General features: G+C 42.5%; 1 protein-coding gene across 2 annotated transcripts in view; it reads left to right on the forward strand.

Annotated features, from left to right (window-relative positions):
* The window catches only part of aspscr1 (ASPSCR1 tether for SLC2A4, UBX domain containing), a 255059-nt gene that overhangs the window by 225235 nt on the left and 3261 nt on the right, over nucleotides 1–26563 (forward strand). For both annotated transcript variants that reach the window (XM_068058424.1, XM_068058423.1), the window contains 3 exons: nucleotides 1478–1529; nucleotides 4826–4895; nucleotides 12244–12422. In XM_068058424.1, the coding sequence (XP_067914525.1) occupies nucleotides 1478–1529; nucleotides 4826–4895; nucleotides 12244–12422 (301 nt within the window). The remainder of the gene's footprint in view (nucleotides 1–1477; nucleotides 1530–4825; nucleotides 4896–12243; nucleotides 12423–26563) is intronic.

Here is a 26563-nt window from a genome sequence, read left to right on the forward strand (position 1 = left end):
CCACCTCCCCTCCCCACCCCCCGCCGAATAAAGTGAGATGGGTCATGATTTATTAATAGCTGTGTATTGCGCCTTTCCTTCAAAGCAAATCAGTCAGTATTTGGAGCTGAATAACCTGAAGAGGGACCTGCAAATAGACATTCTAGTGATACCTTATGTTGAGTTTAATAGATAAATGCAAAGCAATATAGTAAAGCCATATGTCTGGATGCTACAGATAGGGTCCATGGGCCAGATGTGACCAGTCAGCATAGTATTTGATCTTACCTGTTCTGTGTCTTCGGCTTATTATCATCCTTCAAGTAGTATAGATAGATAGCGGAGTTCTAAAATCATCAGGCTAGTTCAGGTAGGTGGTATTTTGTTTGAGAATGGCTGAAATTATTAAGTAATGTCCAGTGTATAGGAAGCGCAGATACACATTGCCGTGATGTGGAGGCCTTCGAATCAGCTTCAATCTCTACACCTCGCTGAGCTCTTGATCTCAGCCATGTTGCTGTAGGTGCATATGGAATAGAGACTTTATGCATTACCACAGAGAAAGGGATGCTCTCAATAAATAATACTTGCATTTATATAATGTCTTATCACATTGAAATACCTCAGTGATTTCTACAGGAAATAAGGAACAACACTGACTTTAGTTAGCAAACCTTTCAGCTGCTTTGCTGCAGTAATATCTCACAGACGGCTACGAGGTGAATGACCAGTTGATAATTTTGGTAGTATTAGTTATTAATTCGACTCCACACGAGCATAGTTCCACCATGTTGAATACAAAGACTGTTGTGGAGAACGTTGGTCTTTCTCCTTGATTTACGCTTGTGACCACTCCAGAGGTTTGAGTATGTAATCTAGCTTGGCAGTTCATGCAGTATTGAGGGAATGCTGCATTGTCGGAGATGTCGTCTTTCAGATGAGATGTTAAACCAAGGCCTCATCTGTCTGCTCAGGTGGATGTAAAACATCTCATAGTAGCATTTGAAAAAGAGCAGGAATTTCTCTCAGTATCATGTCCAGCATCTTCAAAAATGTAATATTTAGTTTATTTGCTGTTTGTGAGATCTTGTATACAAATTGGGTGCCTCATTTCCCTACGTAACAGTTACTGCACTTTGTTTGCAAAGCACTTTCGGATGTCCTGATGAGATGCTATTTTGGTGTCTGTTTTTTTTTTCCTTTCCTGAGTTATGTAAAATTTTATTTTTGCCTTTGCACTGTATATTTTTCCATGTTTTTTTCATGTTCAATTTTGGCTTTGTTTTGATGACAGTAGTTCATCTGTGGACAGTGTTAGCAGTGATCTAAGAGTGTTACTGGCTGGTTTTGGTCATGAAAGAGAAAGTCTGTTCAGTATTTGGTTCTGCTGCTTCATGGCTGATGCATTGATTGTTGGGTTTTAGTTAACTTAAGAGTGAGAACATAATGACAGCCATCTGTAGAGATTCATCACTATTCTTTGTTCTTTTTGCTTCAGGCAAACTTGTTTCCTGCAGCCCTTGTCTACTTCGGCTCTGAAGTCAGAATGGGTGAGTAACATAATCCTACTTATTTTTCTTTGCTCCAGTTAGCGTTTCGGTGATTTTGTTTTATGAGTCTTTGCTGCCCCTCTGCATGATGTATAATTTCTTATGGACTTGGCTCCAATTGTTGTTCCACCTGCTACCTTTTTTGGTGTCAGTAAAAGGTTTATATAAAAGATAATGTGTTTCCTATGTTTATCTGTTCTCCTGATGCCCAGAGACTCATCGAATTGATATTCAGCTTGAATTAACAGCAACGTATAAAATAAGATCCATTGCATTCAGGCGTGTTCATTTACAGAACAGTTGATTGACCTGCAGATTCAATACAAGTGTTCAAGCTCAATAAAATGAAACTATGATTAGTGTACAACTCTTAATATCAGTTTGGCAGCTTTCTAAGGGAGTCTCAGCTTAAGCTACTTTAATGGTCTGCAGGACCATTGCAAGAAGTGCCAGTTCCCGCATAGCTGGTGGGAACTTGCAGGTAAGCTTGACAGATTCACTAAAGTCAGCTTCTAAGAAGATTCAGTTTAAAAATAAAAGTCTTCCCAGCTGCCAGGGTTAGCGACTCCCGGCACATTTACTTTCAGGTTGCAACTGGCTGTGCAAGACTGGGAAGCGGTGGTACTAGCACTGGTGTCCCCGTAACTGCGCCTTTTGATGCATTAGAGACTTTTGCTTGGGTTGTGTTAAGTGAGCCCTAAGGTTTTAAAAGAAATGCATTTCTATCTGCATCTTGTGATATCCAGTCTCCCTGGTAGAGTGCAACAAGCCTGTAATTCGAAGGGTTTGTTACAACCTTTTGCACTCTCAGACATTTTTATATGCATAATTAAGCTAAATAAAACATTTTATGGGGTTCTCCTATTGCAAATTCATCCTTGGAGTTTCTGTCATCAGAATGGCTGTAAAACATTACCACCACATGTCATCTTCAAGCAGCAAAAAACTATTTGAGAATTGCTATTTTGTTCCAAATTTGTGAGTAAAATGGCAAACAAGAAGTATTAGGACAGTCCCCTGGAGCCAGAGAAACACAGGATAGGGGTAACACAGAGACCTAATGAGTCCCAATATAACCAATGTTTACTTCAATTTGTAAGCAACTTCAGTTGCTGTCAAGTACAGTCAGAGTAAGTTGCAGAAATGTAGTTGCAAACTTTCATTTTCTACTGGCATTGCATGCGATAGACAGGGCTAAGCGATCCCACAACCAACAGATCAGATCTAAGCTCTGCAGTTCTGCCACATCCAGTTGTGAATGGTGGTGGACAATTAAACAACTAAGAGGAGGAGGAGGCTCCACAAATATCACATTCTTAATAATGGGGGAGTCCAGCACATCAATGCAAAAGATAAGGCTGAAGCATTTACAACAACCTCAGCCATAAGTGCTGAGTGGATGATCCATCTGGGCCCCCTCCTGAAAGCCCCAGCATCACAGATGCCAGACCTCAGCCAATTCAATTCACTCCACATGATATCAAGAAATGACTGAAGGCGCTGGATACTGCAAAGGCTATGGGCCCTGACAACATTACAGCAATAGTACTAAAGACCTGTGCTCCAGAACTTGCCGCGCCCCTAGCCAAGCTATTCCATTGCAGCTACAACACTGGCAATGTGGAAAATTGCCCAGGTATGTCTTGTACACAGACAGCAGGACAAGTCCAACCCGGCCAATTACCGCCCCATCAGTCCACTCTCAATCATCAGTAAAGTGATGGAAGGTATCGTAGACAGTGCGATCAAACGGCACTTGCTCAGTAACGCTCAGTTTGGGATCCGCCAGGGCCACTCAGCTCCTGACCTCATTACAGCCTTGGTACAAACATAGACAAAAGAGGTGAGGAGAGAGTGACTGCCCTTGACATCAAGGCAGCATTTGAGTATGGCATCAAGGAGCTCGCGCAAAACTGGAGTCAATAGGAATCGGGGAAAACTCTCCACTGGTTGGAGTCATACCTAGCACAAAGGAAGAGGTTGTGGTTGTTGGAAGTCAATCATCTCAGCTCCAGGACGTCACTGCAGGATTTCCTCAGGGTAGTGTCCTAGGTCCAACCATCTTCAGCTGCTTCATCAATGACCTTCCTTCAATCACAAGGTCAGAAGTGGGGATGTTCGCTGATGATTGCACAATGATCAGCACCATTCACGATGATTCAGATACTGAAGTAGTCCGTGTCGAAATGCAGCAAGAGTTGGACAATATCCAGGCTTGGGCTGATAAGTGGCAAATAACATTTGTGCCACACAAATGCCAGGCAATGACCATCTCCAACAAGAGAGAATCTAACCATCTCCCCATGACATTCAATGGCATTATGATCGCTGAATCCCCCACTATCAAGATCCCAGGAGTTACCATTGATCAGAAACTGAACAGGAGTAGCCATAAATATACCGTGGCTACAAGAGCAGGTCAGAGTCTAGGAATCCTGTGGCGGGTAACTCACCTCCTGACTCCCCAATACCTTTCTACCATCTGCAAGGCACAAGTCAGGAGTGTGAGGGAAAACTCTCCACTTGCCTAGATGGGAGCAGCTTCAACAACACTCAAGAAGTTGACACCATGCAGGACAAAGCAGCCCGCTTGATTGGCACCCCATCTACAAACATTCACTCCCTCCAACACCGACACACAGGGCAGGAGTGTGTACCATCTACAAGATGCACTGCAGCAACGCACCAACGCTCCTTCGACAGCACCTTCCAAACCCGTGACCTCTACCACCTAGAAGAGCAAGGGCAGCAATTGCATGGGAACACCACCACCTGCAAGTTCCCCTCGAAGCCACACACCATCCTGATTTGGAATTATATCGCTGTTCTTTCACTGTCACTGGGTCAAAATCCTGGAACTCCTTTCTTTACAGCACTATGGGTTTACCTACTCCACATGGTCTGCAGCGGTACAAGAAAGGGGGCTCACCACCACCTTCTCGAGGACAATTAGGGATGGTCAATAAATGCTGACCTGTGTCAGCATCAGGTTGTACAAGGTCCTGTGGCATTATACGAGGATGAGTGGAAATCTTCTGGTGTCCTGGGCAATACTTAATCCTCATTCAAAACCACAAGCATAGATTATATGGTGATTAACTTGCTGTTTGTGAGGTGTTGCTATGTACAAATTGGCTGCTGCATTTCCTAACCTGTCTAAATACTAATTAATAAATATACATTAAATGTACCTGTTCAGTAATGACTCCACTTACATAAGCTGCATTTCTAATCACATGCCATTTTGCTGAAATATTAAGTTGGTTAATGTTTTCTATTAAATTTTTGTCACTTAGATTGCTACATATGTGAAGAGTTCTTGAAGTCTCCAACCTCTATGTCTCAAGCAGACCTTGCTGTAACCAGGTTTGTACCTTCAGTGCAGCCAAATTTGGACTTAAACCTGTATATTAATCCAAGGATAATTGTGGAAATATTCACATTAGTGAAGATTCAGTGCTTTGGATTATTCAGTAAATGTTCTATCATGTTATATAATTCTCTTGTTAGACTTTGATACATTTCATAACATCACATAATATGCCCGCAGCTTGGCTTAGTTGCTAACGTGCTATTCCATAGAATGGTTGGACTAATGGCTGCACTTGAGACTTACCATTGTGAGCTAAATGTGCATCTGCATGCATTTTTACTCTCCCCGTTCTTGCTTATTTTTTTTCATGCATGCTCTTTCTAATGCTTATTCTTTCCTCTTGCTCGCTCACTCCGTCCCTCTCTCACTCACAAGTAGTGAACCCATTTATTGAATACCCTGTGATGGGATGTTGCTGTCTCCTAATCAGAGTAAGGAGTTGTGCATTGTGCAGGAAGAACGAAGAACAGTACAGCACAGGAACAGGCCATTCGGCCCTCCAAGCCTGCGCCGTTCTTGATGCCTGCCTAAACTAAAGCCTTCTGCACTTCCAGGGACCGTATCCCTCTATTCCCATCCTATTCATGTATTTGTCAAGATGCCTATTAAACGTCGCTATCGTACCTGCGTCCACCACCTCCCCCGGCAGCAAGTTCCAGGCACTCACCACCCTCTGTGTAAAGAACTTGCCTCACACATCCCCTCTAAACTTTGCCCCTCTCACCTTAAACCTATGTCCCCTAGTAACTGACTCTTCCACCCTGGGAAAAAGCTTCTGACTATCCACTCTGTCTATGCCGCTCATAACTTTGTAAACCTCTATCATGTCGCCCCTCCACCTCCGTCGTTCCAGTAAAAACAATTCGAGTTTATCCAACCTCCCCTCATAGCTAATGCCCTCCAGACCAGGCAACATCCTGGTAAACCTCTTCTGTACCCTCGCCAAAGCCTCCACGTCCTTCTGGTAGTGTGGCGACCAGAATTGCACGCAATATTCTAAGTGTGGCCTAACTAAAGTTCTGTACAGCTGCATCATGACTTGCCAATTTTTATACTCTATGCCCTGACCGATGAAGGCAAGCATGCCGTATGCCATCTTGACTACCTTATCCACCTGTGTTGCCACTTTCAGTGACCTGTGGACCTGTACGCCCAGATCTCTCTGCCTGTCAATATTCCTAACGGTTCTGCCATTTACTGTATACCTCCCACCTGCATTGGATCTTCCAAAATGCATTACCTCACATTTGTCCGGATTAAACTCCATCTGCCATTTCTCCACCCAAGTCTCCAACTGATCTATATCCTGCTGTATCCTCTGACAATCCTCATCACTATCCCGCAACTCCATCAACCTTTGTGTCGTCCTCAAACTTACTAATCAGATCAGCTACATTTTCCTCCAAATCATTTATATATACTACAAAGAGCAAAGGTCCCAGCACCGATCCCTGCGGAACACCACTAGTCACATCCCTCCATTCAGAAAAGTACCCTTCCACTGCTACCCTCTGTCTTCTATGACAGAGCCAGTTCTGTATCCATCTTGCCAGCTCACCTCTGATCCTGTGTGACTTCACCTTTTGTACCAGTCTGCCATGAGGGACCTTGTCAAAGGCTTTACTGAAGTCCATATAGATAACATCCACTGCCCTTCCTTCATCAATCATCTTTGTCACTTCCTCATTGTTGCGAAGTGAATGATATCTTATTTAACTCTAGCCATGATAACTGCTCACATTAGTTGAACATTATGGGAATAGAAGGTTTAAAAGTTAGTGGATAGTTTGTCTTAGTCACTACTCTTTTTGTTAAGTAAAAGAGGTAAAGTAGCCTGCTCAAATATCCACAGGATTATCAAAACATGAGGCATTATTCCTTGTGGCAAAATGGATGCTTTGACAAACATTGAATGATGAAATGTCACGTGTTTTCTTCGTAACAAATTGAGATATATGTTACAATATTATTGGTTGCCAGATCTACCGATAGAGCACAGTCCACCAAATCCTTTTTATTTTACATCCTCCAAAAATACTTTGCGTCTGCAGTAGATAAACCCAGTGCGCCTCGCCCTAAATATTTCATTCATCATCAATGACATACCAGCACCTTGCACTCTCGTTCCCACTAATTAGGCAATACATTGTTGGAACAGTGGAGGGAGAGAGAAAACGGGGAACAGGGGAAAATGTTAGAATCTGTTACTAAGGATGTGATAACTAGACACTTAGAAAATAATGATCTGATTGGGCAGAGTCAACATGGATTTATAAAAGGGAAATTATGTTTGACAAACTTGTTGGAGGTTTTTGAGGATGTTATTTGTAGCATAAAGGAGAACCAGTGGATGTGCTGTATTTGGATTTTCAGAAGGCTTTTGATAAGGTCCCACACAGGAGGTTAGTAAACAAAATTAGAGCACATGGGATTGGGGGTACTATACTGCTGTGGATTGAGAATTGGATAACAGACAGAAAACGGAGAAGGAATAAATGGGTCATTCTCAGAATGACAAGCTGTTACTAGTGGGGTACCACAAGGATCAGTGCTGGGGCCACAGCTGTTAACAATCTATAAATGTTTTGTTTGTGGGGATCAAATGTAATATTTCCAAATTTGCTGGGAATGTAAGTTGTGAGGAGGATGCAAAGAGGCTTCAAGGGGACTTGAACAGGCTAAGTTAATGGGCAAGAACATGGCAGATGGAATAGTATGAAGTTATCCACTTTGGTGGAAAAATAGAAAGACAGAGTATTTCTTAAATGGTGAGAGGTTGAGAAGTGTTGATGTCTAAAGAGACCTTGGTGTCCTTGTTCATGAGTCACTAAACGCTAGCGTGCAAGCGCAACAAGCAATTAGGAAGGCAAATAGTACGTTCGGCTTCATTGCAAAGGGATTTGAGTACAGGAGTAAAGAAGTCTTGCAACTATATTACAGCCTTGATGAGACCGCATCTGGAGTATTGTGTACAGTTTTGGTCTCCTCATCTAAGGAAGGATATACTTGCCATTGAGGGAGTGCAACAAAGATTCACCAAACTAATCCCTGGGATGGTGGGATTGTCTTATGAGGAGAGACTGTAGAAACTGGGCCTGTATCCTCCAGCGTTTGGAAGACAGAGATGATCTCATTGAAACTTACAAAATTCTTACAGGGTGTGACAGGGTGGATGCAGATAGGATGTTTCCTCTGGCTGGTGAGTCGAGAACCAGGAGACATAGTCTCAGAATAAAGGGTAGGCCATTTAAGACTGAGGTGAGGAGGGTGGTGAATCTTTGGAATTTTCTACCCCAGAGGATGGTTAAAGTTCAATCACTGAGCATATTCAAGACAGAAATTGATGGATATCTGGATATAAATGACATCAAGAGATATGGGGATAGCACGGGAAAGTGGCGTTGTAGATGATCAGCGATGATCTAATTGAATGGCGGATCGGCCTCAACAGGCCCAATGGCCTACTCCTCCTATGTTCCTAATTAAACCAACAGAAATTTAAAATGGATGAATGTGTCATTGCTCCTAATGCTCTCGGCATAGTAACTCCATTTAATTTCATTATTCAGATTCACATTAAACTGGTAATTTTGCTGTTAACATTTAAATGTGGTTTCGTCCTTTGTTTTACTAACTAGGCAGCTGATATACACACTGGCTGGAATTTGCAACCTGCACAAGCTGAAGTTGGTTATGTGCAATGCTAATGTTCAACTGTGCAAGATGTTAAATGCATATTGTTACAGGACACTTAGCTGAGTTTATTTATTATGGTTTGAAGTGTCTAGGTAATCAGTTGTTTCAGTACAAGGCAAAAACAGGCAATTCTTTTCAGCCAGTTGATTTTTCTAACACACAATATATTCATAACCAAAAATGTCTTTATCAACAATTTGCCTTTCCATAATTGCTATTTGATCTTAAAAGCGAAAGGGTAAAGGACTACATTTCGTTTTAGAAAAGTCACCTGTGATACAGGGCCACAATGCAAAATAACGAAACAAAATTAGCCCAGGAAAGAGGCTTCACATTTTAACCTGTGCAGATGGAATTCACTTGCGAAACAAATTGGGATATTAGAAATACCCTTTACATAATTGCATCTTCCAACTTAAAATGGCTACTTCAGAAAGCACCTATGAAAGAACTGCTTTAAGTGTAGTGGCTATATCCCTCATCCATGACTTTATTACCTCTAGACTTGACTATTCCAATGTTCTGTTGACCAGTCTCCCATCTTCCACCCTCTATAAACTTGTGTTCATCCAAAACTCTGCTGCCCATATCTTAATTCACTCTAAATCTCATTCACCCATCACCCCTGTGCTCGCTGACCTTCACTGGCTCCCTTCTGACAATGCCTCAGTTTTAAAATCTTACATCCTTGTTTTCAAATCCCTCCATGCACTCCCCCTTCCTATATCTGTAGCCTCCTCCAGCCCTGCAAGCCTTCGTGATCTCTTCACTCCTCCAATTCTGGCCTTTTGCACATTTCTGAGTTAATTGCTGCATCACTGGCAGTCGTGCTTTCAGCTGCCTTGGCCCTCACCTAATTCCTTCCCGAAACCTGTCTGTCTCTCTCTATCTCTCTCTCTTTTAAAATCTACCTCTTTGATCAAGCATTTGGACATCTGTCCTGATTTCTCCTTTTGTGGCTCGGTGTCAAAAATTTTTTTATTGCTATCACTCGTTAAGCACCTTGGGACATTTTATTATGTTAAATGTGCTTTATAAATGTAAGTTGTTACATTCCATTATTTGTCTTTCTCAGAAGTAACTTTTCCCTTTCAAGTATTCAGCTTTTCTGAAAGCTGTTATTGAATCTGCTTCAACCACCCTTTCAGACAGTGCATTCCAAATCATAACTCTCTGTGTATAAAAATTTTCCACTCATCACTCTTACTCGTTCTTTTGCCAATGACCTTAAATCTGTCATCTGGTTACGGACACTTCTACTACTGGAAGCAGTTTGGTTAGGCCTCAGATAGGGTATTGTGTGCAATTTTGGACACCATACTTTAGGAAGGATGTCAAGGTCTTAAAGAGAGTGCAGAGATTTACCAGAATGGTACCACAGATGAGGCAGTTTGGTTATGTGGAGAGACTAGAGAAGCTGGGATTGCTCTCGAAGCAGAGAAGGTTAAAGTGGATATTTAATAGAGACGTTTAAAAAAAATGAGGGGTTTTGATAATTGAGATAGCAAGAAACTGTTTCCATTCCAGGAGAGTCAATCAGCAGAAGACACAGATTTAATACATTTGGCAAAATTTGAATCATTTTAACACAGCGAGTTACGATTTAGAATGTACTGCCTGTGGTGCAGTGGAAGCAAATTCCACTGTAACCTTCAAAAGGAAATTGGATAACTACTAAAAGGAGCAAATTTCAGGGCTGTAGGGAAAAAGCAGGAGAGCGGGACCAATTAGATGGCTCTTTCAAAGAAGCAGCAAGGGCACGATGAAGCAAATGGTCTCCTCTGCTATATGATTCTAACTCACTTGGCCCCAAAAGAATATTAGTGGCAGTTGTCTGCAAACTTTACACACCTTCAACATTTCAAAGACGGGGTGACTTTCTAATGTCGTTGACGTGATGACTTTCTAAGGAACTGGTGTGACTAGAAAACCCACAACTTTTCAATATTCCTAGACCGATGGTATTTGTGTATTACATTAATCCAGACATCCAGGTAGAAAATCTCCATTTTTTAAAAAAAAGGTTATTTCTTGAATTTAAATTTAAAGGTAGGAAAAAAAGCACAAATATTATGAGAAGTAGGACAGATGGCTTGCTTCCACCACAAGCATCCTGCTTTTTTAATTTGATTGTCGCCTTGTAACCACTCCCTGGTATCACACTCTTTGCGAATTAGATAACTTGTATCTCCAATTTCCTATCTAAACATAACTGCATCATCTGCATAAACTACTCAGATTGTCTTTGTCTGGACTTGCACCTCTAGGTATAACTGCCTCTTCTGTATAGTCAGCTCAACTTTGGCAAACAGTTGGCTACTTTCTTAATGGGAGTTCGGGGATATGCTGTGTGAATTATACAAGGTAATAGGGAATGAATTCCAGACAGTCAGCTTGGGTATCCATCATTTCTTTGGCATATGTATTTTCAGCACTTGTGGCTATCCTATTGATGATGCTGTCCTCAAAATAACTTGGAACTGCATGCAGAGCCAGAGTTCACCTCAATATCCGTTATTCTAGGTTTATTTTTTAAGGTTTATGGTCCTCTTGAGTGGTGTGCTGGTGCAGAAAACAGATTTAAGAGGATGCAGGTTCTCAGTTGGAGCTATCCATAGGAAGCACTGAGTGGAGGCATAGCAATTCCCCACAAACAGAAAAAATTGAAGGGAGTCCCCTCCTGTGACTCTCCCAGCAAATGGTTTCAGAGCTGCATTGCTAGAGGCCTGGATCGGGCTATTCACTCGTACTCTCAGCTGGGGATCTGAAAGACCGAGGAAAAATGAGAGATTTGTTTCGCCCCTCAAAAAGCAAACTTGTTTCTCCTTGGGTTTCTCTTTTAAATTCGACACTGATCACTTTGTTGCCATTGGCCCTCCACTGGGAATGACAAGAGTTCACAATAGATTATTTCTTCCAGAACTTTGCTATCAGTGCTGCCCTGCTTCACAGCAGCAGGCTAATCTGCCTGAAACCAGAGACAAGTGAGTTACACTCTCGTCCTTTCTCGATAGAACACTGAAGTTGGCAGCTGTGAGTTAACAAAACCCACGCTTACTACAAACATGTCGGAGAATCAGGATGTCTTGGGATTAGTGTGTGGAAATCGGCTTCTTGCTGCTTTGTATTTGACACCTTTGGTAGTTAAAGGTTTTCATTGATGTACCATGGATAACAACTGCATCAAAAACCCCTTATAAATATGGGAGCATCAAAGGTTACTTTTGTTTCTTCACAGCACAAGACCACAGCAAGTATATTAGCGCAAGTCACACTGTGAGCAATTCATAGTCTGCTCAACAGGACCTCGTGCCTGTATTTTTCAGGAAGTCTTTTAGCAGGGGAGCATCAAATACTGTCAACAGTCAGGTAACATGTGCATGTGGTGTCTTGCCAGATCAGATAGAGAAACCAAGGCAGGCAGGAAGCAATTTGTGATTAGCGTACTGGCTTGTGTCTGTTTGGTTTAACCCCTGTAGCTTTGAGACTCTGATTAGCTAATTACCTCTGCGTCACAGAATCCCCTTTGTTCATGGTGGTTGGGTTTTTGATAGAACCCCGCATGGGTCTGAACGGACTCTTAAACTTGAAAGTGGTATCCAAGTTCTGTGCAATTCCTAATGATTCATTCTCCATCCTTTTCAGCTGTATTCCCAGACTAGTAACCCCTTCAGCTAGTTCATTGACTTCCGAAGTAGCACTTCAACCCCCTGCTAAGGGTGGAGAGGAGGATGAAGTGAGGAAGCAGCCTACAACAAATGCAGCAACTTCCAGGCCAGTTCAAACTGACCCAAGTAAAGTTCCCAAATGGCTCAAACTACCAGGTAAGTTTTATTGTAAGCTTGTAAATTCTCTATCATTAAATAATGCAAAAGCACAGGAAACATTTTATTCTTGTTTGTATGTCTCACTCATGCTCTTGCTTTCACTCAAACACTGTTGTGCACTCTTCCACTCACCCAATCTCTTATTCACACTTTCATGTGATCTGTTCATCTGAGTTTTCTTTTGATGGTTTTCTTCTCTGTCCCTCTTCCCTGCACCTACATGTCTTTCAGTCGGGGGAATGTGCTACCGACTTGAATCCAGCCATCTGCCAAAAGTTTATTACTATCCGTTAGGAGGTATATGAGAATGGCCAGCAGTGACTGTGATTTTCATTTCCTGTCTCTGGGGAGATGACTGACTTCCAACTCTCACTTGCCCATGACCATCTGGTTGAAGTTAGGAATTGAATGTACATGATTCTGGTTCCTACCAGTTCCATGGTACACTGTAAAGAAACTAACCTGATGGGAATGGCCCATAAAATTAGGAACATAGGAGCAGGAGTAGGCCATTCAGCCCATCGATCCTACTCTGCCATTCAGTACAATCATGGCTGATCATCCACTTAAATACCTTTTTCCCATACGATCCCCATATCCCTTTTATGTCATTGGTATTTAGAAATCTGTCAATCTCTGCTTTAAACATACTCAATGACTGAGGTTCCACAGCCCTCTGGTGTAGAGAATTCCAAAGATTCACAACCCTCAGTAAAGAAATTTCTCCTCATTTCGGTCCCAAGTGGCTTTCCCCTTATTTTGAAGTTGTGTCCCGTGATTCTAGACTCCCCAACTAGGGGAAACATCTACCCTGTCTATCCCTTTAAGTATTTTGTAAGTTTCAATGAGATCACTTCTCATTCTTCAAAACTCTAGAGAATACAGGCCCAGTTTCCCCAATCTCTCTTCATCGGGCAGTCCCGCCATCCTGGGAACAAGTCCGGTGCAGCCTCATTGCACCCCCTCTATGGGAATAATATCCTTCCTAAGGAATGGGGACCAAAACTGCGCACAGTTCTCCAGGTGTGGTGTAACCAAGGCTCTGTACAATTGAAGCAAGACTTCACTACTCCTGTACTCAAATCCTCTTGCGATAAAGTCTAACATACCATGAACATGGGCAAGGTAAGCTCCTACTGATAACCACCTACCGCCCTCCCTCAGCTGATGAGTCAGTACTCCTCCATGTTGAACACCACTTGGAGGAAGCACTGAGGGTGGCAAGGGCACAAAATGTACTCTGCTTGGGGGACTTCATTGTCCATCACCAAGAGTGGCTCAGTAGCACCACTACTGACTGAGATGGCCGACTCCTAAAGGACATAGCTGCTAGAGTGGGTCTACGGCAGGTGGTGAGAGAACCAACAAGAGGGGAAAACATACTTGACCTTGTCCTCACCAGTCTGCCTGCCGCAGATGCTTCTGTCCATGACTGTATTGGTAGGAGTGACCACCGCACACTCCTTGTTGAGACGAAGTCCCACCTTCACATTGAGGATACCGTCCATCGTGTTGTGTGGCACTATCACCGTACTAAATGGGATAGATTTCGAACAGATCTAGCAATGCGAAACTGGGCATCCATGAGGCACTGTGGGCCATCAGCAGCAGCAGAATTGTACTCAACCACAATCTGTAACCTCATGGCTCGACATATCCCCCATTCTACCATTACCATCAAGCCAGGAGACCAACCCTGGTTCAATGAAGAGTCCAGGAGCAGCACCAGGCATACCTCAAAATGAGGTGTCAACCTGGTGAAACTACAACCCAGGACTACTTGCATACCAAACTGCATAAGCAGCATGCAATAGACAGAGCTAAGCGATCCCATAACCAATGGATCAGATCTAAGCTCTGCAGTCCTGCCACGTCCAGCCGTGAATGGTGGTGGACAATTAAACAACTAACTGGAGGAGGTGGCTCCACAAATATCCCCATCCTTATTGATGGGGGAGCCCTGCACATCAGTGCGAAAGATAAGGCTGAAGCATTTGCAACAATCTTCAGCCAGAAGTGCCGAGTTGATGATCCATCTCGGCCTGCTCCTGAAGTCCCCAGCATTACAGATGCCAGACTTCAGCCAATTCGATTCACTCTGTATGATGTCAAGAAACGACTGAAGACACTGGATACTACAAAGGCTATGGGTCGTGACAATATTCCGGCTATAGTACTGAAGACCTGTGCTCCAGAACTTGCTGCACCCCGAGCCAAGCTGTCCCAGTACAGCTACAACACTGGCATCTACTCGGCAATGTGCACAATTGCCCAGGTATGTCCTGTACACAAAAAGCAGGACAAGTCCAACCCGGCCAATTACCTCCCCATCAGTCTACTCTCAATCATCAGCAAAGTGATGGAAGGTGTCATCAACAGTGCCATCAAGCAGCACTTGCTTAGCAATAACCTGCTCAGTGATGCTCAGTTTGGGTTCTGACAGGGCCACTCAGCACCTGACCTCATTACAGCCTTGGTTCAAACATGGACAAAAGAGCTGAACTCCAGAGGTGAGGTGAGAGTGACTGCCCTTGACATCAAGGCAACATTTGACCGAGTATGGCATCAAGGAGTTTCAGCAAACTGGAGTCAATGGGAATCGGGGAAAACTGTCTGCTGGTTAGAGTCATACCTAGCGCAAAGGAAGATGGCTGTGGTTGTTGGAGGTCAATCATCTGAGCTCCAGGACATCACTGCAGGAGTTGCTCAGGGTAGTGTCCTAGGCCCAACCATCTTCAGCTGCTTCATCAAGGACCTTCCTTCAATCATAAGGTCAGAAGTGGGGATGTTCGCTGATTGCACAATGTTCAGCACCATTCGCGACGACTCAGATACTGAAGCAGTCCGTGTAGAAATGCAGCAAGACATGGACAATATCCAGGCTTGGGCTGGTAAGTGGCAAGTAGCATTTGCATCACACAAGTGCCAGGCAATGACCATCTCCAACAAGAGAGAATCTAACCATCTACCCTTGACATTCAACAGCATTCCCATCGCTGAATCCCCCACTATCAACATCCTAGGGGCTACCATTGACCAGAAACTGAACTGGAGTAGCCATATAAATACCGTGGCTACAAGAGCAGGTCAGAGGCTAGGAATCCTGCGGCGAGTAACTCACCTCCTGGCTCCCCAAAGCCTGTCCACAATCTACAAGGCACAAGTCAGGAGTGTGATGGAATACTCTCCACTTGCCTGGATGGGTGCAGCTCCAACAACACTCAAACCATTCAGAACAAAGCAGCCTGCTTGACTGGCACACCATCCACAAACATTCAGTGCCTCCACCACCGACGCACGGTGGCAGCAGTGTGTACCATCTACAAGATGCACTGCAGCAACGCACCAAGGCTCCTTAGACAGCACCTTCCAAACCCGCGACCTCTACCAACTAGAAGGACAAGGGCAGCAAATGCATGGGAACATCACCACCTGCAAGTTCCCGTCCAAGTCACACACCATCCTGACTTGGAACTATATCGCCGTTCCTTCACTGTCACTGGGTCAAAATCCTGGAATTTCCTTCCTAACAGCACTGTGGGTGTACCTACCTCCCATGGACTGCAGCGGTTCAAGAAGGCAGCTCACCACCACCACCTCAAGGGCAATTAGGGATGGGCAACAAATGCTGGCCTGGCCAGTGACGCCCACTTCCCATGAATGAATTTAAAAAAATTAGCCTTCTTAATTGCTTGCTGCACCTGCATGTTAGCTTTCAGTGACTAATTAACGAGGACACCCAGGTCCCTTTGTACATCTACACTTGCTAATTTCTTACCATTTAAGAAATACTCCGCACATCTGTTCCTCCTACCAAAATGGATAACCTCACATTTTCCCACATTATATTCCATCTGCCATGTTCTTGCCCACTAAGTTTGTCCAGATCCCCTTGAAGCCACTTTGCACCTTCCTCACAATACACATTCCCACCTAGTTTTGTGTCATCTGCGAACTTGGGAAATATTGCATTTGGTTCCCATATCCAAATCATTGATATATATTGTTAACAACTGGGGCCTGAAGCACTGATCCCTGTGGTACCCCACTCGTCACGGCCTGCCAACACAAGAATGACCCATTTATTCCTACTCTCTGTTTTCTGCCTGCTAACCAATCCTTAAACCATGCCAGTGTATTACCTCCTATCCCATGTGCTTTAATTTTGCTCACCAACCTCCTGTGGTGCACTTTATCAAAAGGCCTCTGAAAATCCAAGTATACGATATTCACCGACTCCTCTTCATCAATTTTGTTGGTAACATCCTCAAAAAACTCCAACAGGTTCGTCAAACATGATTTCTTGTTCATAAATCCATGTTGACTATGCCCAATGAGATCATTATTATCCAAGTGTTCATTTATCACATGCTTTAGAATAGATTCTTAACATTTTCCCGACTACTGATGTAAGGCTTACAGGTCTGTAGTTCCCTGTTTTCTATCTCCCTCCCTTCTTAAACAGTGGGGTGACATTTGCATCCTTCCAATCTGCAGGAACCATTCCAGATTCTATAGAATTTTGGAAGATGATCAATGCATCTGCTACCTCTTTCAACACTCTGGGATATGGAATATCAGGTCCTGGGGACTTATCAACCTTCAACCCCATTAATTTCTCTATTACAACCTTCTTACTGATACTAATTTCCTTCAATTCCTCATTCTCCCTTGTCCCTTGGATCTCTAATTTTGGGAGATGTCTTGTATCTTCCTCAGTAAAGACAGACACAAAGTAATCATTTAGCTTCTCTGCCACTTCTCTATTCCCCATTATAAATTCTCCTGACTCTGCCTGTAATGGACCCACATTTGTCTTAGCCAAATGTTCCCTTTTTACATACCTATAGATGTTTTTACAGTCCGTTTTTATGTTTTTTGCTAGTTTACATTCATATTCTAGTCTTTATCAATTTTTTTTGGTCCTCCTTTGCTGTCGTCTAAAATCCTCCCAATCCTCAGGTTTACTACTGTTTCTGGCAACTTTATAGGCCTTTTTTCTTAATCTTATACAATCCTTAACTTTCTTCGTTAGCCACGGTTGATTGCCTTTACTTTTGGGAATTTTGTGCCTTGAAGGAATATATAGTTGCTGTTAACTATGTAATAATCCTTTAAAGACCATCCATTGCCTATGCACTGTCATACCTTTTAATGTATTTTCCCAAACCACCTCAGCCAGTTTGCCCCTCATACTTTCATAATTTCCTTTGTTCAAATGTAACATCCTGGCTTCAGATTGAACTACCTCACTTTCAACCATAATATAAAATTCTATCATCATATGGTCACTCACCCCTAAAAGTTCTTTTGCAACAAAATTATTAATTAGCCCTTGCTCATTACATAATACTAGATCTAAAATAGCCTGTTTTCTAGTTGGTTTCTCAACATACTGCTCAAGAAAACCATCCCTAACAATCCAGAAACTCGTCCTCCACAGCATTAGTGCTCATTCGGTTTACCCAGTGTATGTGCAAATTGAAGACACCTATAATTACTGTATTACCCATGCTACATACTTCACTAATCTCCTGATTAATACCATGCCCCACACTACCACTACTGTTTGGTGGGAGTTGTTTTTAGGCCACCAATGTTTGCTGCCCGTTGCTGTTTCTTAGCTCCACCCAAAGAAATTCCACATTTTGTTCTTCCGATCTGAGATCCTTACTAATGTATTGATCCCATCCCTTATTATCAATGCAGCACCACCTCCTTTTCCTTTTTTTCCTGGGGTCCTTCCGAAATGTCAAATATCCTTGAATATTCAGTTCCAGTCTTGGTCACCCTGTAGCCGCGTTTCCCTAATGGCAATTAGATCATACCCATTTACCTCTATTTGTGCCTTTAAATCATCTACCTTGTTGCGAATGCCTCGTGTATTCAGGTAGAATGCCCTTAACCTTGTCATCCTGACATTATTCTGCATTCTAAACCTACTTGATGCTTGCCTTTGTTTCGCTTGCCTTCTAATGTTGCTTGCTACTTTTAGATTTCAGGTTGTTTTTTATATCTGTCGATTCATAATTGATTGACAGTGTACTTTGACCTATAGACTGTGCTTAGTTTTAAAAGTTTTATTTTCCCATTGAAATTCAAATCAATGTAGAAATATTCAAAATGGACGCTATGAACACCTTGTCATTAAGTTGACTATCTTTTTTAACTTTTTTGAATTCATTCTCCAAATGTGAGCATTACTGACAGGGTTGCCCAACCCTCGTTAGCCGAAGAAGATGATGGTGAGCCATCATATGAACCACTGTATTGTCGTGGTTTGATGCAACTGAGTGGCTTGCTAGGTGACTTGAGGGCAATTAAGAGTCAACCACATTGGTGTGGGACTGGAATCATACATAGGCCAGACCAGATAAGGAAGGCAGTTTCCTACCCCGAAGAATATTAACAGCTTGTATTAATATCGTGTCTTTAATGTAATAAAACGTCCTGTGGCAATTCACAGGAGTGCTTTAGCATAATTTGACACTGAACCACAAGCTTGATCAAACATGTAGGTTTTAAGGAGCATCTTAAAAGAGGAAAACGAGGTACCGAGGATTTAGGGAGGGAATTGTTTGAGCTTAGGGCCTCGGCAGCTGAAGTGATGGAGCAGTTGTTAGGACGGTGTTTCTGTATTTTTTTTTTGAGGACTCATGTATGTAGAATTATGGACATTGTTTTATTTGGGAAAACTGCAAAGGCTTCCCCAGATTTCTTTTCACTGGGGTCATTGAAAGGACACTTGTTTGTAAACAGCATTTACTGGAAGTCACCTGTCTTCGGATAAATACCCAGCAGGGGCTTTTTGACTTGGACGAGATGTTTACCGAGAATTGGCAGGTCAAGGTTTATAGGGGTCAGGAGGCTTGACTCTTGAGATGTTGTTTTTGGTTTCGCTTTGGACAGTGTGTTGGGGTATGAGCTGATGTGAAGGCACTTGGAGAAAACCAGCCAAGAGAGCAGTCACCATCAGCTCACCCTCTTCCATCTTTTTGAGAACTTCCTGAGAATCAAGTGTAAGAAGTAGAGAAACTGATGCTGCATTTCTCCTGGAACGCCTGACAGAAAAGCCTGCCAGAAATCCCAGTTGCCACATTTCTCTTGGAAAGCCTGCCAAACCAATCTTCAACTTCACCTGGAAAGAACTGTTCTAGAAAGATCCCAGTGACAGCCATGTACACGTATTTGAGATGCCAAACCAAAAAGGGCCAACTGATATCGTTCCAAGTCTTTTTTCTTCAAGAATTAGCAAGTATTTGGCCAAAGTATTTCTTATTGTCTTTTTTTTGCAACAGAGCTCTAAGAACTAAATCTATATTTTTTGGTTAACTGGTTGTGTGTGTAAGGGGCTAAGGTAAAAAGGGAACTCTCATATTTCAACCTGTGTGTTAATGCTTTGCTTCGCTACTGGTTAAGTCTTGTTTTATAATAAACTGATAATTTTGTTTATTAAAGAAATCTGGTTGGTATATTATTCTGGGATAAAAATAAACTCCATAATTGACTGCATCAGTACACATTTAAATATATGTTGTGAGCTGTGGAGAAGTGGAACTAGGAAAAATAGTGCTCTCCTCCCACCTCGGTTGTAACATATAATTGGGGGCTCTATGCGGGATAACCCAACGCCGATGACAAGGTAGTACATGTGGAGTATAAGTGGAGTAATAAAAATTGAAAAGAGGAAAAGATTTTTTAAAAAACAGGTTTCTTGTGCATTAGAGTAAAGTTCACAATACCTGAATGTCTGTGTCAATTGCTACAACATTTCTGGGGAAGGAGGATGTATTCCTGAGTGATTTGAGAAACTTAACCAAGACTAGGCTAAAGGATTTGGCAGAATTGTTGGTGTTAGAGTTAAAACCAGGAGCTAAGAAAGCAGATATAATTGCGGTAATAGCACAGCATTTGCAATTAGAAGAAGAAGGCAAACCACATGGTAGTACAGTCGAATTAGCTAAAATTCAGTTGCAGATGAGGCAGCTTGAACTTGACAAAGAAAAAGAAATAGAATTGGAAAAACTTAAGCTTGAATTTCAAAGAGAAAGTGAAAGAGAAGGAACGGAATTCAAATTTTAAAAAGAGGGAACTAAGACGAAGGGTTGGTCTTGACTACAGTGAAAATTTTGGTGGGGAAAGATCTGACTTCAGCCCAGGACTCAGTAGAGAGCTGTTTAAATTTGTACAAGCCTTCCCGAAATTTGAGGAAAGGGACATAGAGGCATTTTTCAATTCTTTGGAAAAGATAGCCAGACAGATGAAGTGGTTGAAGGAAAGCTGAATACTGCTTATGCAAAGCAGGTTGATGGGCAGAGCTCATGAAGTCTATGCCATGCTTTCTGAGGAAGCGCCTGCAGGTTATGAGATGGCAGAAAAGGCTATTCTCGCTGCTTGTGAGTTGGTCCCTGAAGTGTAAAGGCAGAATTTTCGGAACCTCCGGAGACAGTCCTGGCAGACTTGTATAGAATTTGAGAGGGTAAAGCAAATTAATTTTGATCGTTGGACGCAGGTAGAAAAGGTAGAGGCCATGTATGAGAACCTTATGGAACTAATTCTCCTGGAAGAATTTAAAAATTCACTCCCTCCGTTAGTAAGACCTCTTGTACAGAACCAGAAAGTTTCAACAGCCAGTCAGGCAGCGGAAATTACTGATGATTACGAGCTTGTTTGCAAGCCCAAACCCCTTTTCCGTCACCCCCACAAACCTGAGAAGGATAGAAGGTGGGAGGGTGAAAGGAAGGCAAGTAGACGGGAACAAGACAGCTGAGAACACCGCAGGATCTCCTCCTCAGGCCAGAAAGGAAGATGCTAAGGGTGGTCCGAAAGCCTAAGTGTTACCATTGTCTCGAGGTGGGACACCTTGGCGCAGAATGCTGGAAGTTGCGGGGTAAACCCATGGGACATTTTGAGGTACACAAAGCCAATGCAGAGAAAGGGGCCCTGACCAAGAATACGACAGATCAGGCTGTAGCTCTGACTGCAGTGTAAGACCCAGTACAAAAACCGTTGAGTGCGGGGGATGTGAATAAGATACCTGAGAATTATAGGGAATTCATGTCAAAAGGAAAAGAAACTCTTATCCTTCAAGTGAGGCAGGTAAACCTATAGTTATTCTTGGGGGATACAGGAGCCGGCCAAACTCTCTTGCCGGGAAAATGCATAACTTTTCCACCAGAGAGTGCATTGAATGCCAAGGTTTTAGTGAATGGTATTGGCTGGGAGTATATACCCATACTTTTGTATTGGGTGCACCTAGAATGTGACCTAATATCTGGAACAGTAACTGTAGGAGTTGTCCATAGTTTGCCGGTAGATGGAGCTGACCTACTGCTGGGGAATGATTTGGCTGGAGCCAAGGTAGTAGCTTCTCCGGTCGTCACGGAAAAAACAAGTGAAATGAAAGAGACAGAGCAATTGTAGGAAAAGCTTCCAGGAATTTTTCCTTTATGTGTAGTGACCCGAGCAATGGCTAAACAAGTTCCGTGTCAGAGATAAAATTGGCACCACAGTCAGATTACTCAAATATCTGAAACTTTCCTTGGGGATTTGGAAAATCCGAAGGAAATGTTCAATAAGTCCTCTGCGATCGAGGCTGGGCAAGCCAATCCAGAGTAAAATTAAGTGGCACAATTGGCTTCAACAGAAGCTGAGGCAAAGGGAGTTCCAGAAGGCTACTGTATTAAAAATGGGATTCTGATGAAGTGGAGACCTTCTCACAGACCTGCGGACGAAGAATGGACAGTAGTTCACCAGATAGTGGTACCGCCCAAGTATCGCCGGGAAATATTAAGGATAGCCCATGAAATTCCTATAGCAGTACATGTGGGGATCCGGAAGACCCAATCACGTATAGGTTAACATTTTTACTGGCCAGGTCTTTACAAGGACGTGGTGCAGTTCTGTAAAGTGTGTCATACGTGCCAGACTGTGGGAAAACCACAACCTGCCATAAAACCGACACCTCTAATTCCCATACCAGCTTTTGGGGAACTATTTAGTAGGGTGTTGGTAAACTGTGTAAGACCTTTACTAATCTATACTGATGATCATGGATATAGCTACTCGGTTCTCAGGGGCCATTCCCTTGAGAACGATTTCTGCTAAGGTAGTGGTAGAGAAGTTAATCCAGCTCTTCACTAGATATGGATTTCTGATTGAGATTCAGTCGAATCAAGGTTCCAGTTTTATGTCTAAACCTTTTCAGGAAGTTATGGGTAATTTGGGTATAACACAGTTAAAGTCTTCAGCATCCCACCCACAGACACAAGGGGCTTTAGAAAGGTACCATCAGACACTCAAAATGATGATCAGGACATACTGTCATGAATATCCCCATGATTGGGATAAAGGGCTTGAATTTCTTTTGTCTGCCGCAAGGGATTCACCTAATGAGTCTACCGGTTTTAGTCTTTTTAAATTAGTTAATGGACATGAGATAAGAGGTCCTCTAAAAATAATTAAAGAAAAGTTTTTAGGACAGAGCGATGAAACTTGTGCATTAGATTATGCATCTGAGTTCTGGGAACAGCAGACGAGAGCCTGCAAAGTGGCTCAGGAACACCTTAAAGCTTCCCAAACAACCATGAAAAAATGGGCAGACAAGCATGCCAAGACCCGAACATTTCAACCAGGGGATGAGGTGTTAGTATTACTGCCTTTTACAGGGTGAACCGCTGAATGCACGGTTCAGTGGTCCATATAAAGTGGTCAAAAGAATTGGTAAATTATTTGATTGTCACCCTAGATCGCCAGAAAAAGAATCGGCTATGTCATATCAATATTGAAACAATATTATTGCCTGGAGAAGGATAAGCAAGCGCAGGTATGTCAGGTAGTAGGGACAGTGAAGGATGAAAGGGATAATGAGGATGAGGCAGAAGGAGACCTAGACGACTCTCAAATTGAGCCTCCTACTTTCTGGTTAACCAATACTGAATTGTTAGGGAGGTTGAACACTGCTTTCGTATTTAGATGCAGAACAACGAGAACACCTAACTCACAGCATTTAAAAGAGTCTGTAGGGACAAGCCAGATGTACAACCTTAGCCATACATGATGTGGACTTCGGGGAATCGTTTCCTATAAACAGTATCCTTATCGCTTAAGTCCGGAGAAGCAGGCCCAGTTAAAAGCGGAAATCCAATACATGTTGGATAAACACCTAATTGAACCCAGTCAAAGCAGTTGGAATTCCCCAGTGGTGTTGGTGCTTAAACCTGACTGTTCAACTAGATTCTGCATAGACTACAGAAGAGTTAATGCAGTAACAAAGGCAGATTCCTACCCAATTCCTCACTTGGAAGACTGTGTTGACAAAGTGGGCAGTGCCACATTTATTACAAAAATAGATTTGTTAAAGGGATACTGGCAGGTTCCTTTAACACCCCGAGCTAAACAAATTTTGGCTTTTATCACACTAGATGGTCTTTTCCAATGCCGAGTGATGCCATTCAGGCTAAAAAATGCCCCAGCCACTTTTCAGAGACTAATGAACCAAATGGTAGCCAGTGCTCCTAACTCTGTGGTTTATCTTGATGATGTGCTGGTGTACAGTGACACTTGTAAGGACCACTTGGAACAACTGGAAGCTCTGTTTAGAAAATTGCAATCAGCTGATTTTAGTGATAAACCTTGTCAAAAGTGAATTTGCAAAAGCCAGAGTAACCTACCTTGTGGATATAGTAGGGCAAGGACAAGTATTCCAAGAACAGCAAAAGTACAAGCATTGATGGAGTTCCCCACCCCTAGGACTAAGCAAGAACTCATGAGATTCTTGGCAATGTGTGGTTTCTACCGCAAGTCTGTACTAAATTTTAGTACTATAGCTGCTCCACTGACAGATCTGCTACAAAAAAAAACAAGACAGTGTAGCCAGGGGAGTGCTAAGCATCTTTTGAGAGGCTGAAAGCTATTTTGATTAATGAACTTGTGTTGTTTCTCCAAATTTCATTAAGCCCTTCAAGGTAGCAATTGATGCTAGTGACCTGAGGGTTGGTGCAGTCCTGTTACAAGACGATGAATCAGGCATAGAAATGACAGTGGGATACTTTCCAAAAATCTAAATTGACACAAAAAAGATATTCAACTGTGGAAAAAGAAACCCGAGGCTTATTACTCATTCTTAAGCAGTTCTGTGTTCGCCACAACTACAGAGAGACACTGGTATATACTGATCATAACCCCTAGCCTTTATGGAAAAATTCAAAAATCTGAAGGCCTGGCTTTTCCAATGGAGGTTGCAATTGCAACCTCATCACTTAAAGATTATCCACATTGTGGGAAAAAATAATGTAGTTGTGGATGCTTTGTGTAGGATTTAACTTTGCTTTGAGTTATCTAAGTGCAAAGATGATACAAAGCATCATAAATAAAATAAAGCAGAACTGTATTCGTTATGAATAAAGAGTGAATGAGTGTGAAAATGTTTTAAAATATTTTTCTTTTCTCCCCCCCACTCTTTGTAATGAAACACATTTGAAAATGGCATTTCATTCCTCCAAGGATGAAGGTGTTACGACGGTTGTTCTGTAATTTTTGTTAGGTTTTTTTTGAGGACTCGTGTAGCTTAGAATTATGGACATTTTAATTGGGAAAACTGCAAAGGATTCCATGGATGTTTTTTCACTGGGGTCTTTGAAAGGACACAGAGGTCTTGTTTGAAAACATTTACTGGAAGTCACCAGTCTTCAAAAATCAGGGGCCTTTTGACTTGGGGGAGATGTTTACAGAGAAGTGACAGGTCAAGATTTATAGGGGTCAGGAGGCTTGACTCTTGAGATATTGTTTTTGGTTTCACTTTAGACAGTGTGTTGGGGTGTGAACTGTCTTGAAGGCAGTTGGAGAAAACCAGCCAAGAGAGCAGTCACCATCAGCTCACCCTCTTCCATCTCTTTGAGAACTTCCTGAGAATCAAGTGTACGAAAGAGAAACTGATGCTGCATTTCTCCTGAAAAGCTTGCCAAACCGATCTTCAACATCACCTGGAAAGAACTGTTCTAGAAAGTTCCCAGTGACAGCCATCTACACGTATTTGAGACGCCAAACCAAAAAGGGCCAACTTATATCTTTCCATATTTTTTTTTTTCTTCAAAACTTAGCGCGTATTTGACCAAAGTATTTTTTTTTGTCTTTTTTTGGCAACAGAGCTCTAAGGAGATAATGTCTATTTTTTGGTTAACTGGTGTGTGTGTGTGTGTGTGTGACTAAGGTAAAAAGGGAACTCTCATATTTCAATCTGTGTTAATGCTTTGCTTCGCTACTGGTTAAGTCTTGTTTTATAATAAACTGATTTTGTTGTTTATTAAATAAACCTGGTTGGTGTATTTTCTTCAGGGAGAAAAATAGACTCTATGATTGACCATATCTGTAACTGGGTACACATTTAAATATATGTTGACCTGTGGAGCAGTGAAACTAGGAAAAACAGTGCACTCCTCCTGTCTCGGTCGCAACACAATTAAAATTAGGGATTCCCAAGAGGCAAGAATTAGAGTGCAGATATCTCAGAATGTTGTGGGGCTGGAGGAGATTAGATTGATAGGGAAGCACAAGGTCATGGAGGGACTTGAAAACAAAGATGAGAATTTTAAAATTGAGGTGTTGCTTAACTGAGAGCCGGTGTAGGTCAGTGGGCACAGGGGTGTTGTGTGAACAGGATTTAGTGCAAGTTAGAGCATGAAGCCATCCAAATGATGCTGCCCAAGTTTTTAAGAGGGTAGAAAGTGGGGGACTGGCCAGGAGTGCATTGGAATAGTTTAATTTAGAGGTAACAAAGGTGTGAATGAGGATTTCAGCAGCAGATGAGCTGAGGTGCAACGGAGTCTGGTGATAGCGGTGGAAATAGGTGATCTTGATGATGGCACAGGATATGTAATTGGAAGCTCATCGTGGGGTCAAATCTGACACCAAAGTTGTAAATGGTCAGTTTCAGACCCAGACAGTTGCCAGGGAGAGGGATGGAGTCAGTGGCTGGGGAACTGAGTTTGTGGCGAGGACAGAATATAATGGCATCAGTCTTCCCAATATTTCGTTAGAGAAAATTGCTCCTCATCCAGTACTGGATGTCAGACAAGCAGTCTAATAATTTCGAGACAGTGGAGAGGTGGTGGTGAGATAAAGCTGAGTTTCATTAGCGT

The sequence above is a fragment of the Heterodontus francisci genome, chromosome 26 (genome assembly GCF_036365525.1).
Source record: "Heterodontus francisci isolate sHetFra1 chromosome 26, sHetFra1.hap1, whole genome shotgun sequence".
NCBI classification, from domain to species: domain Eukaryota; kingdom Metazoa; phylum Chordata; class Chondrichthyes; order Heterodontiformes; family Heterodontidae; genus Heterodontus; species Heterodontus francisci.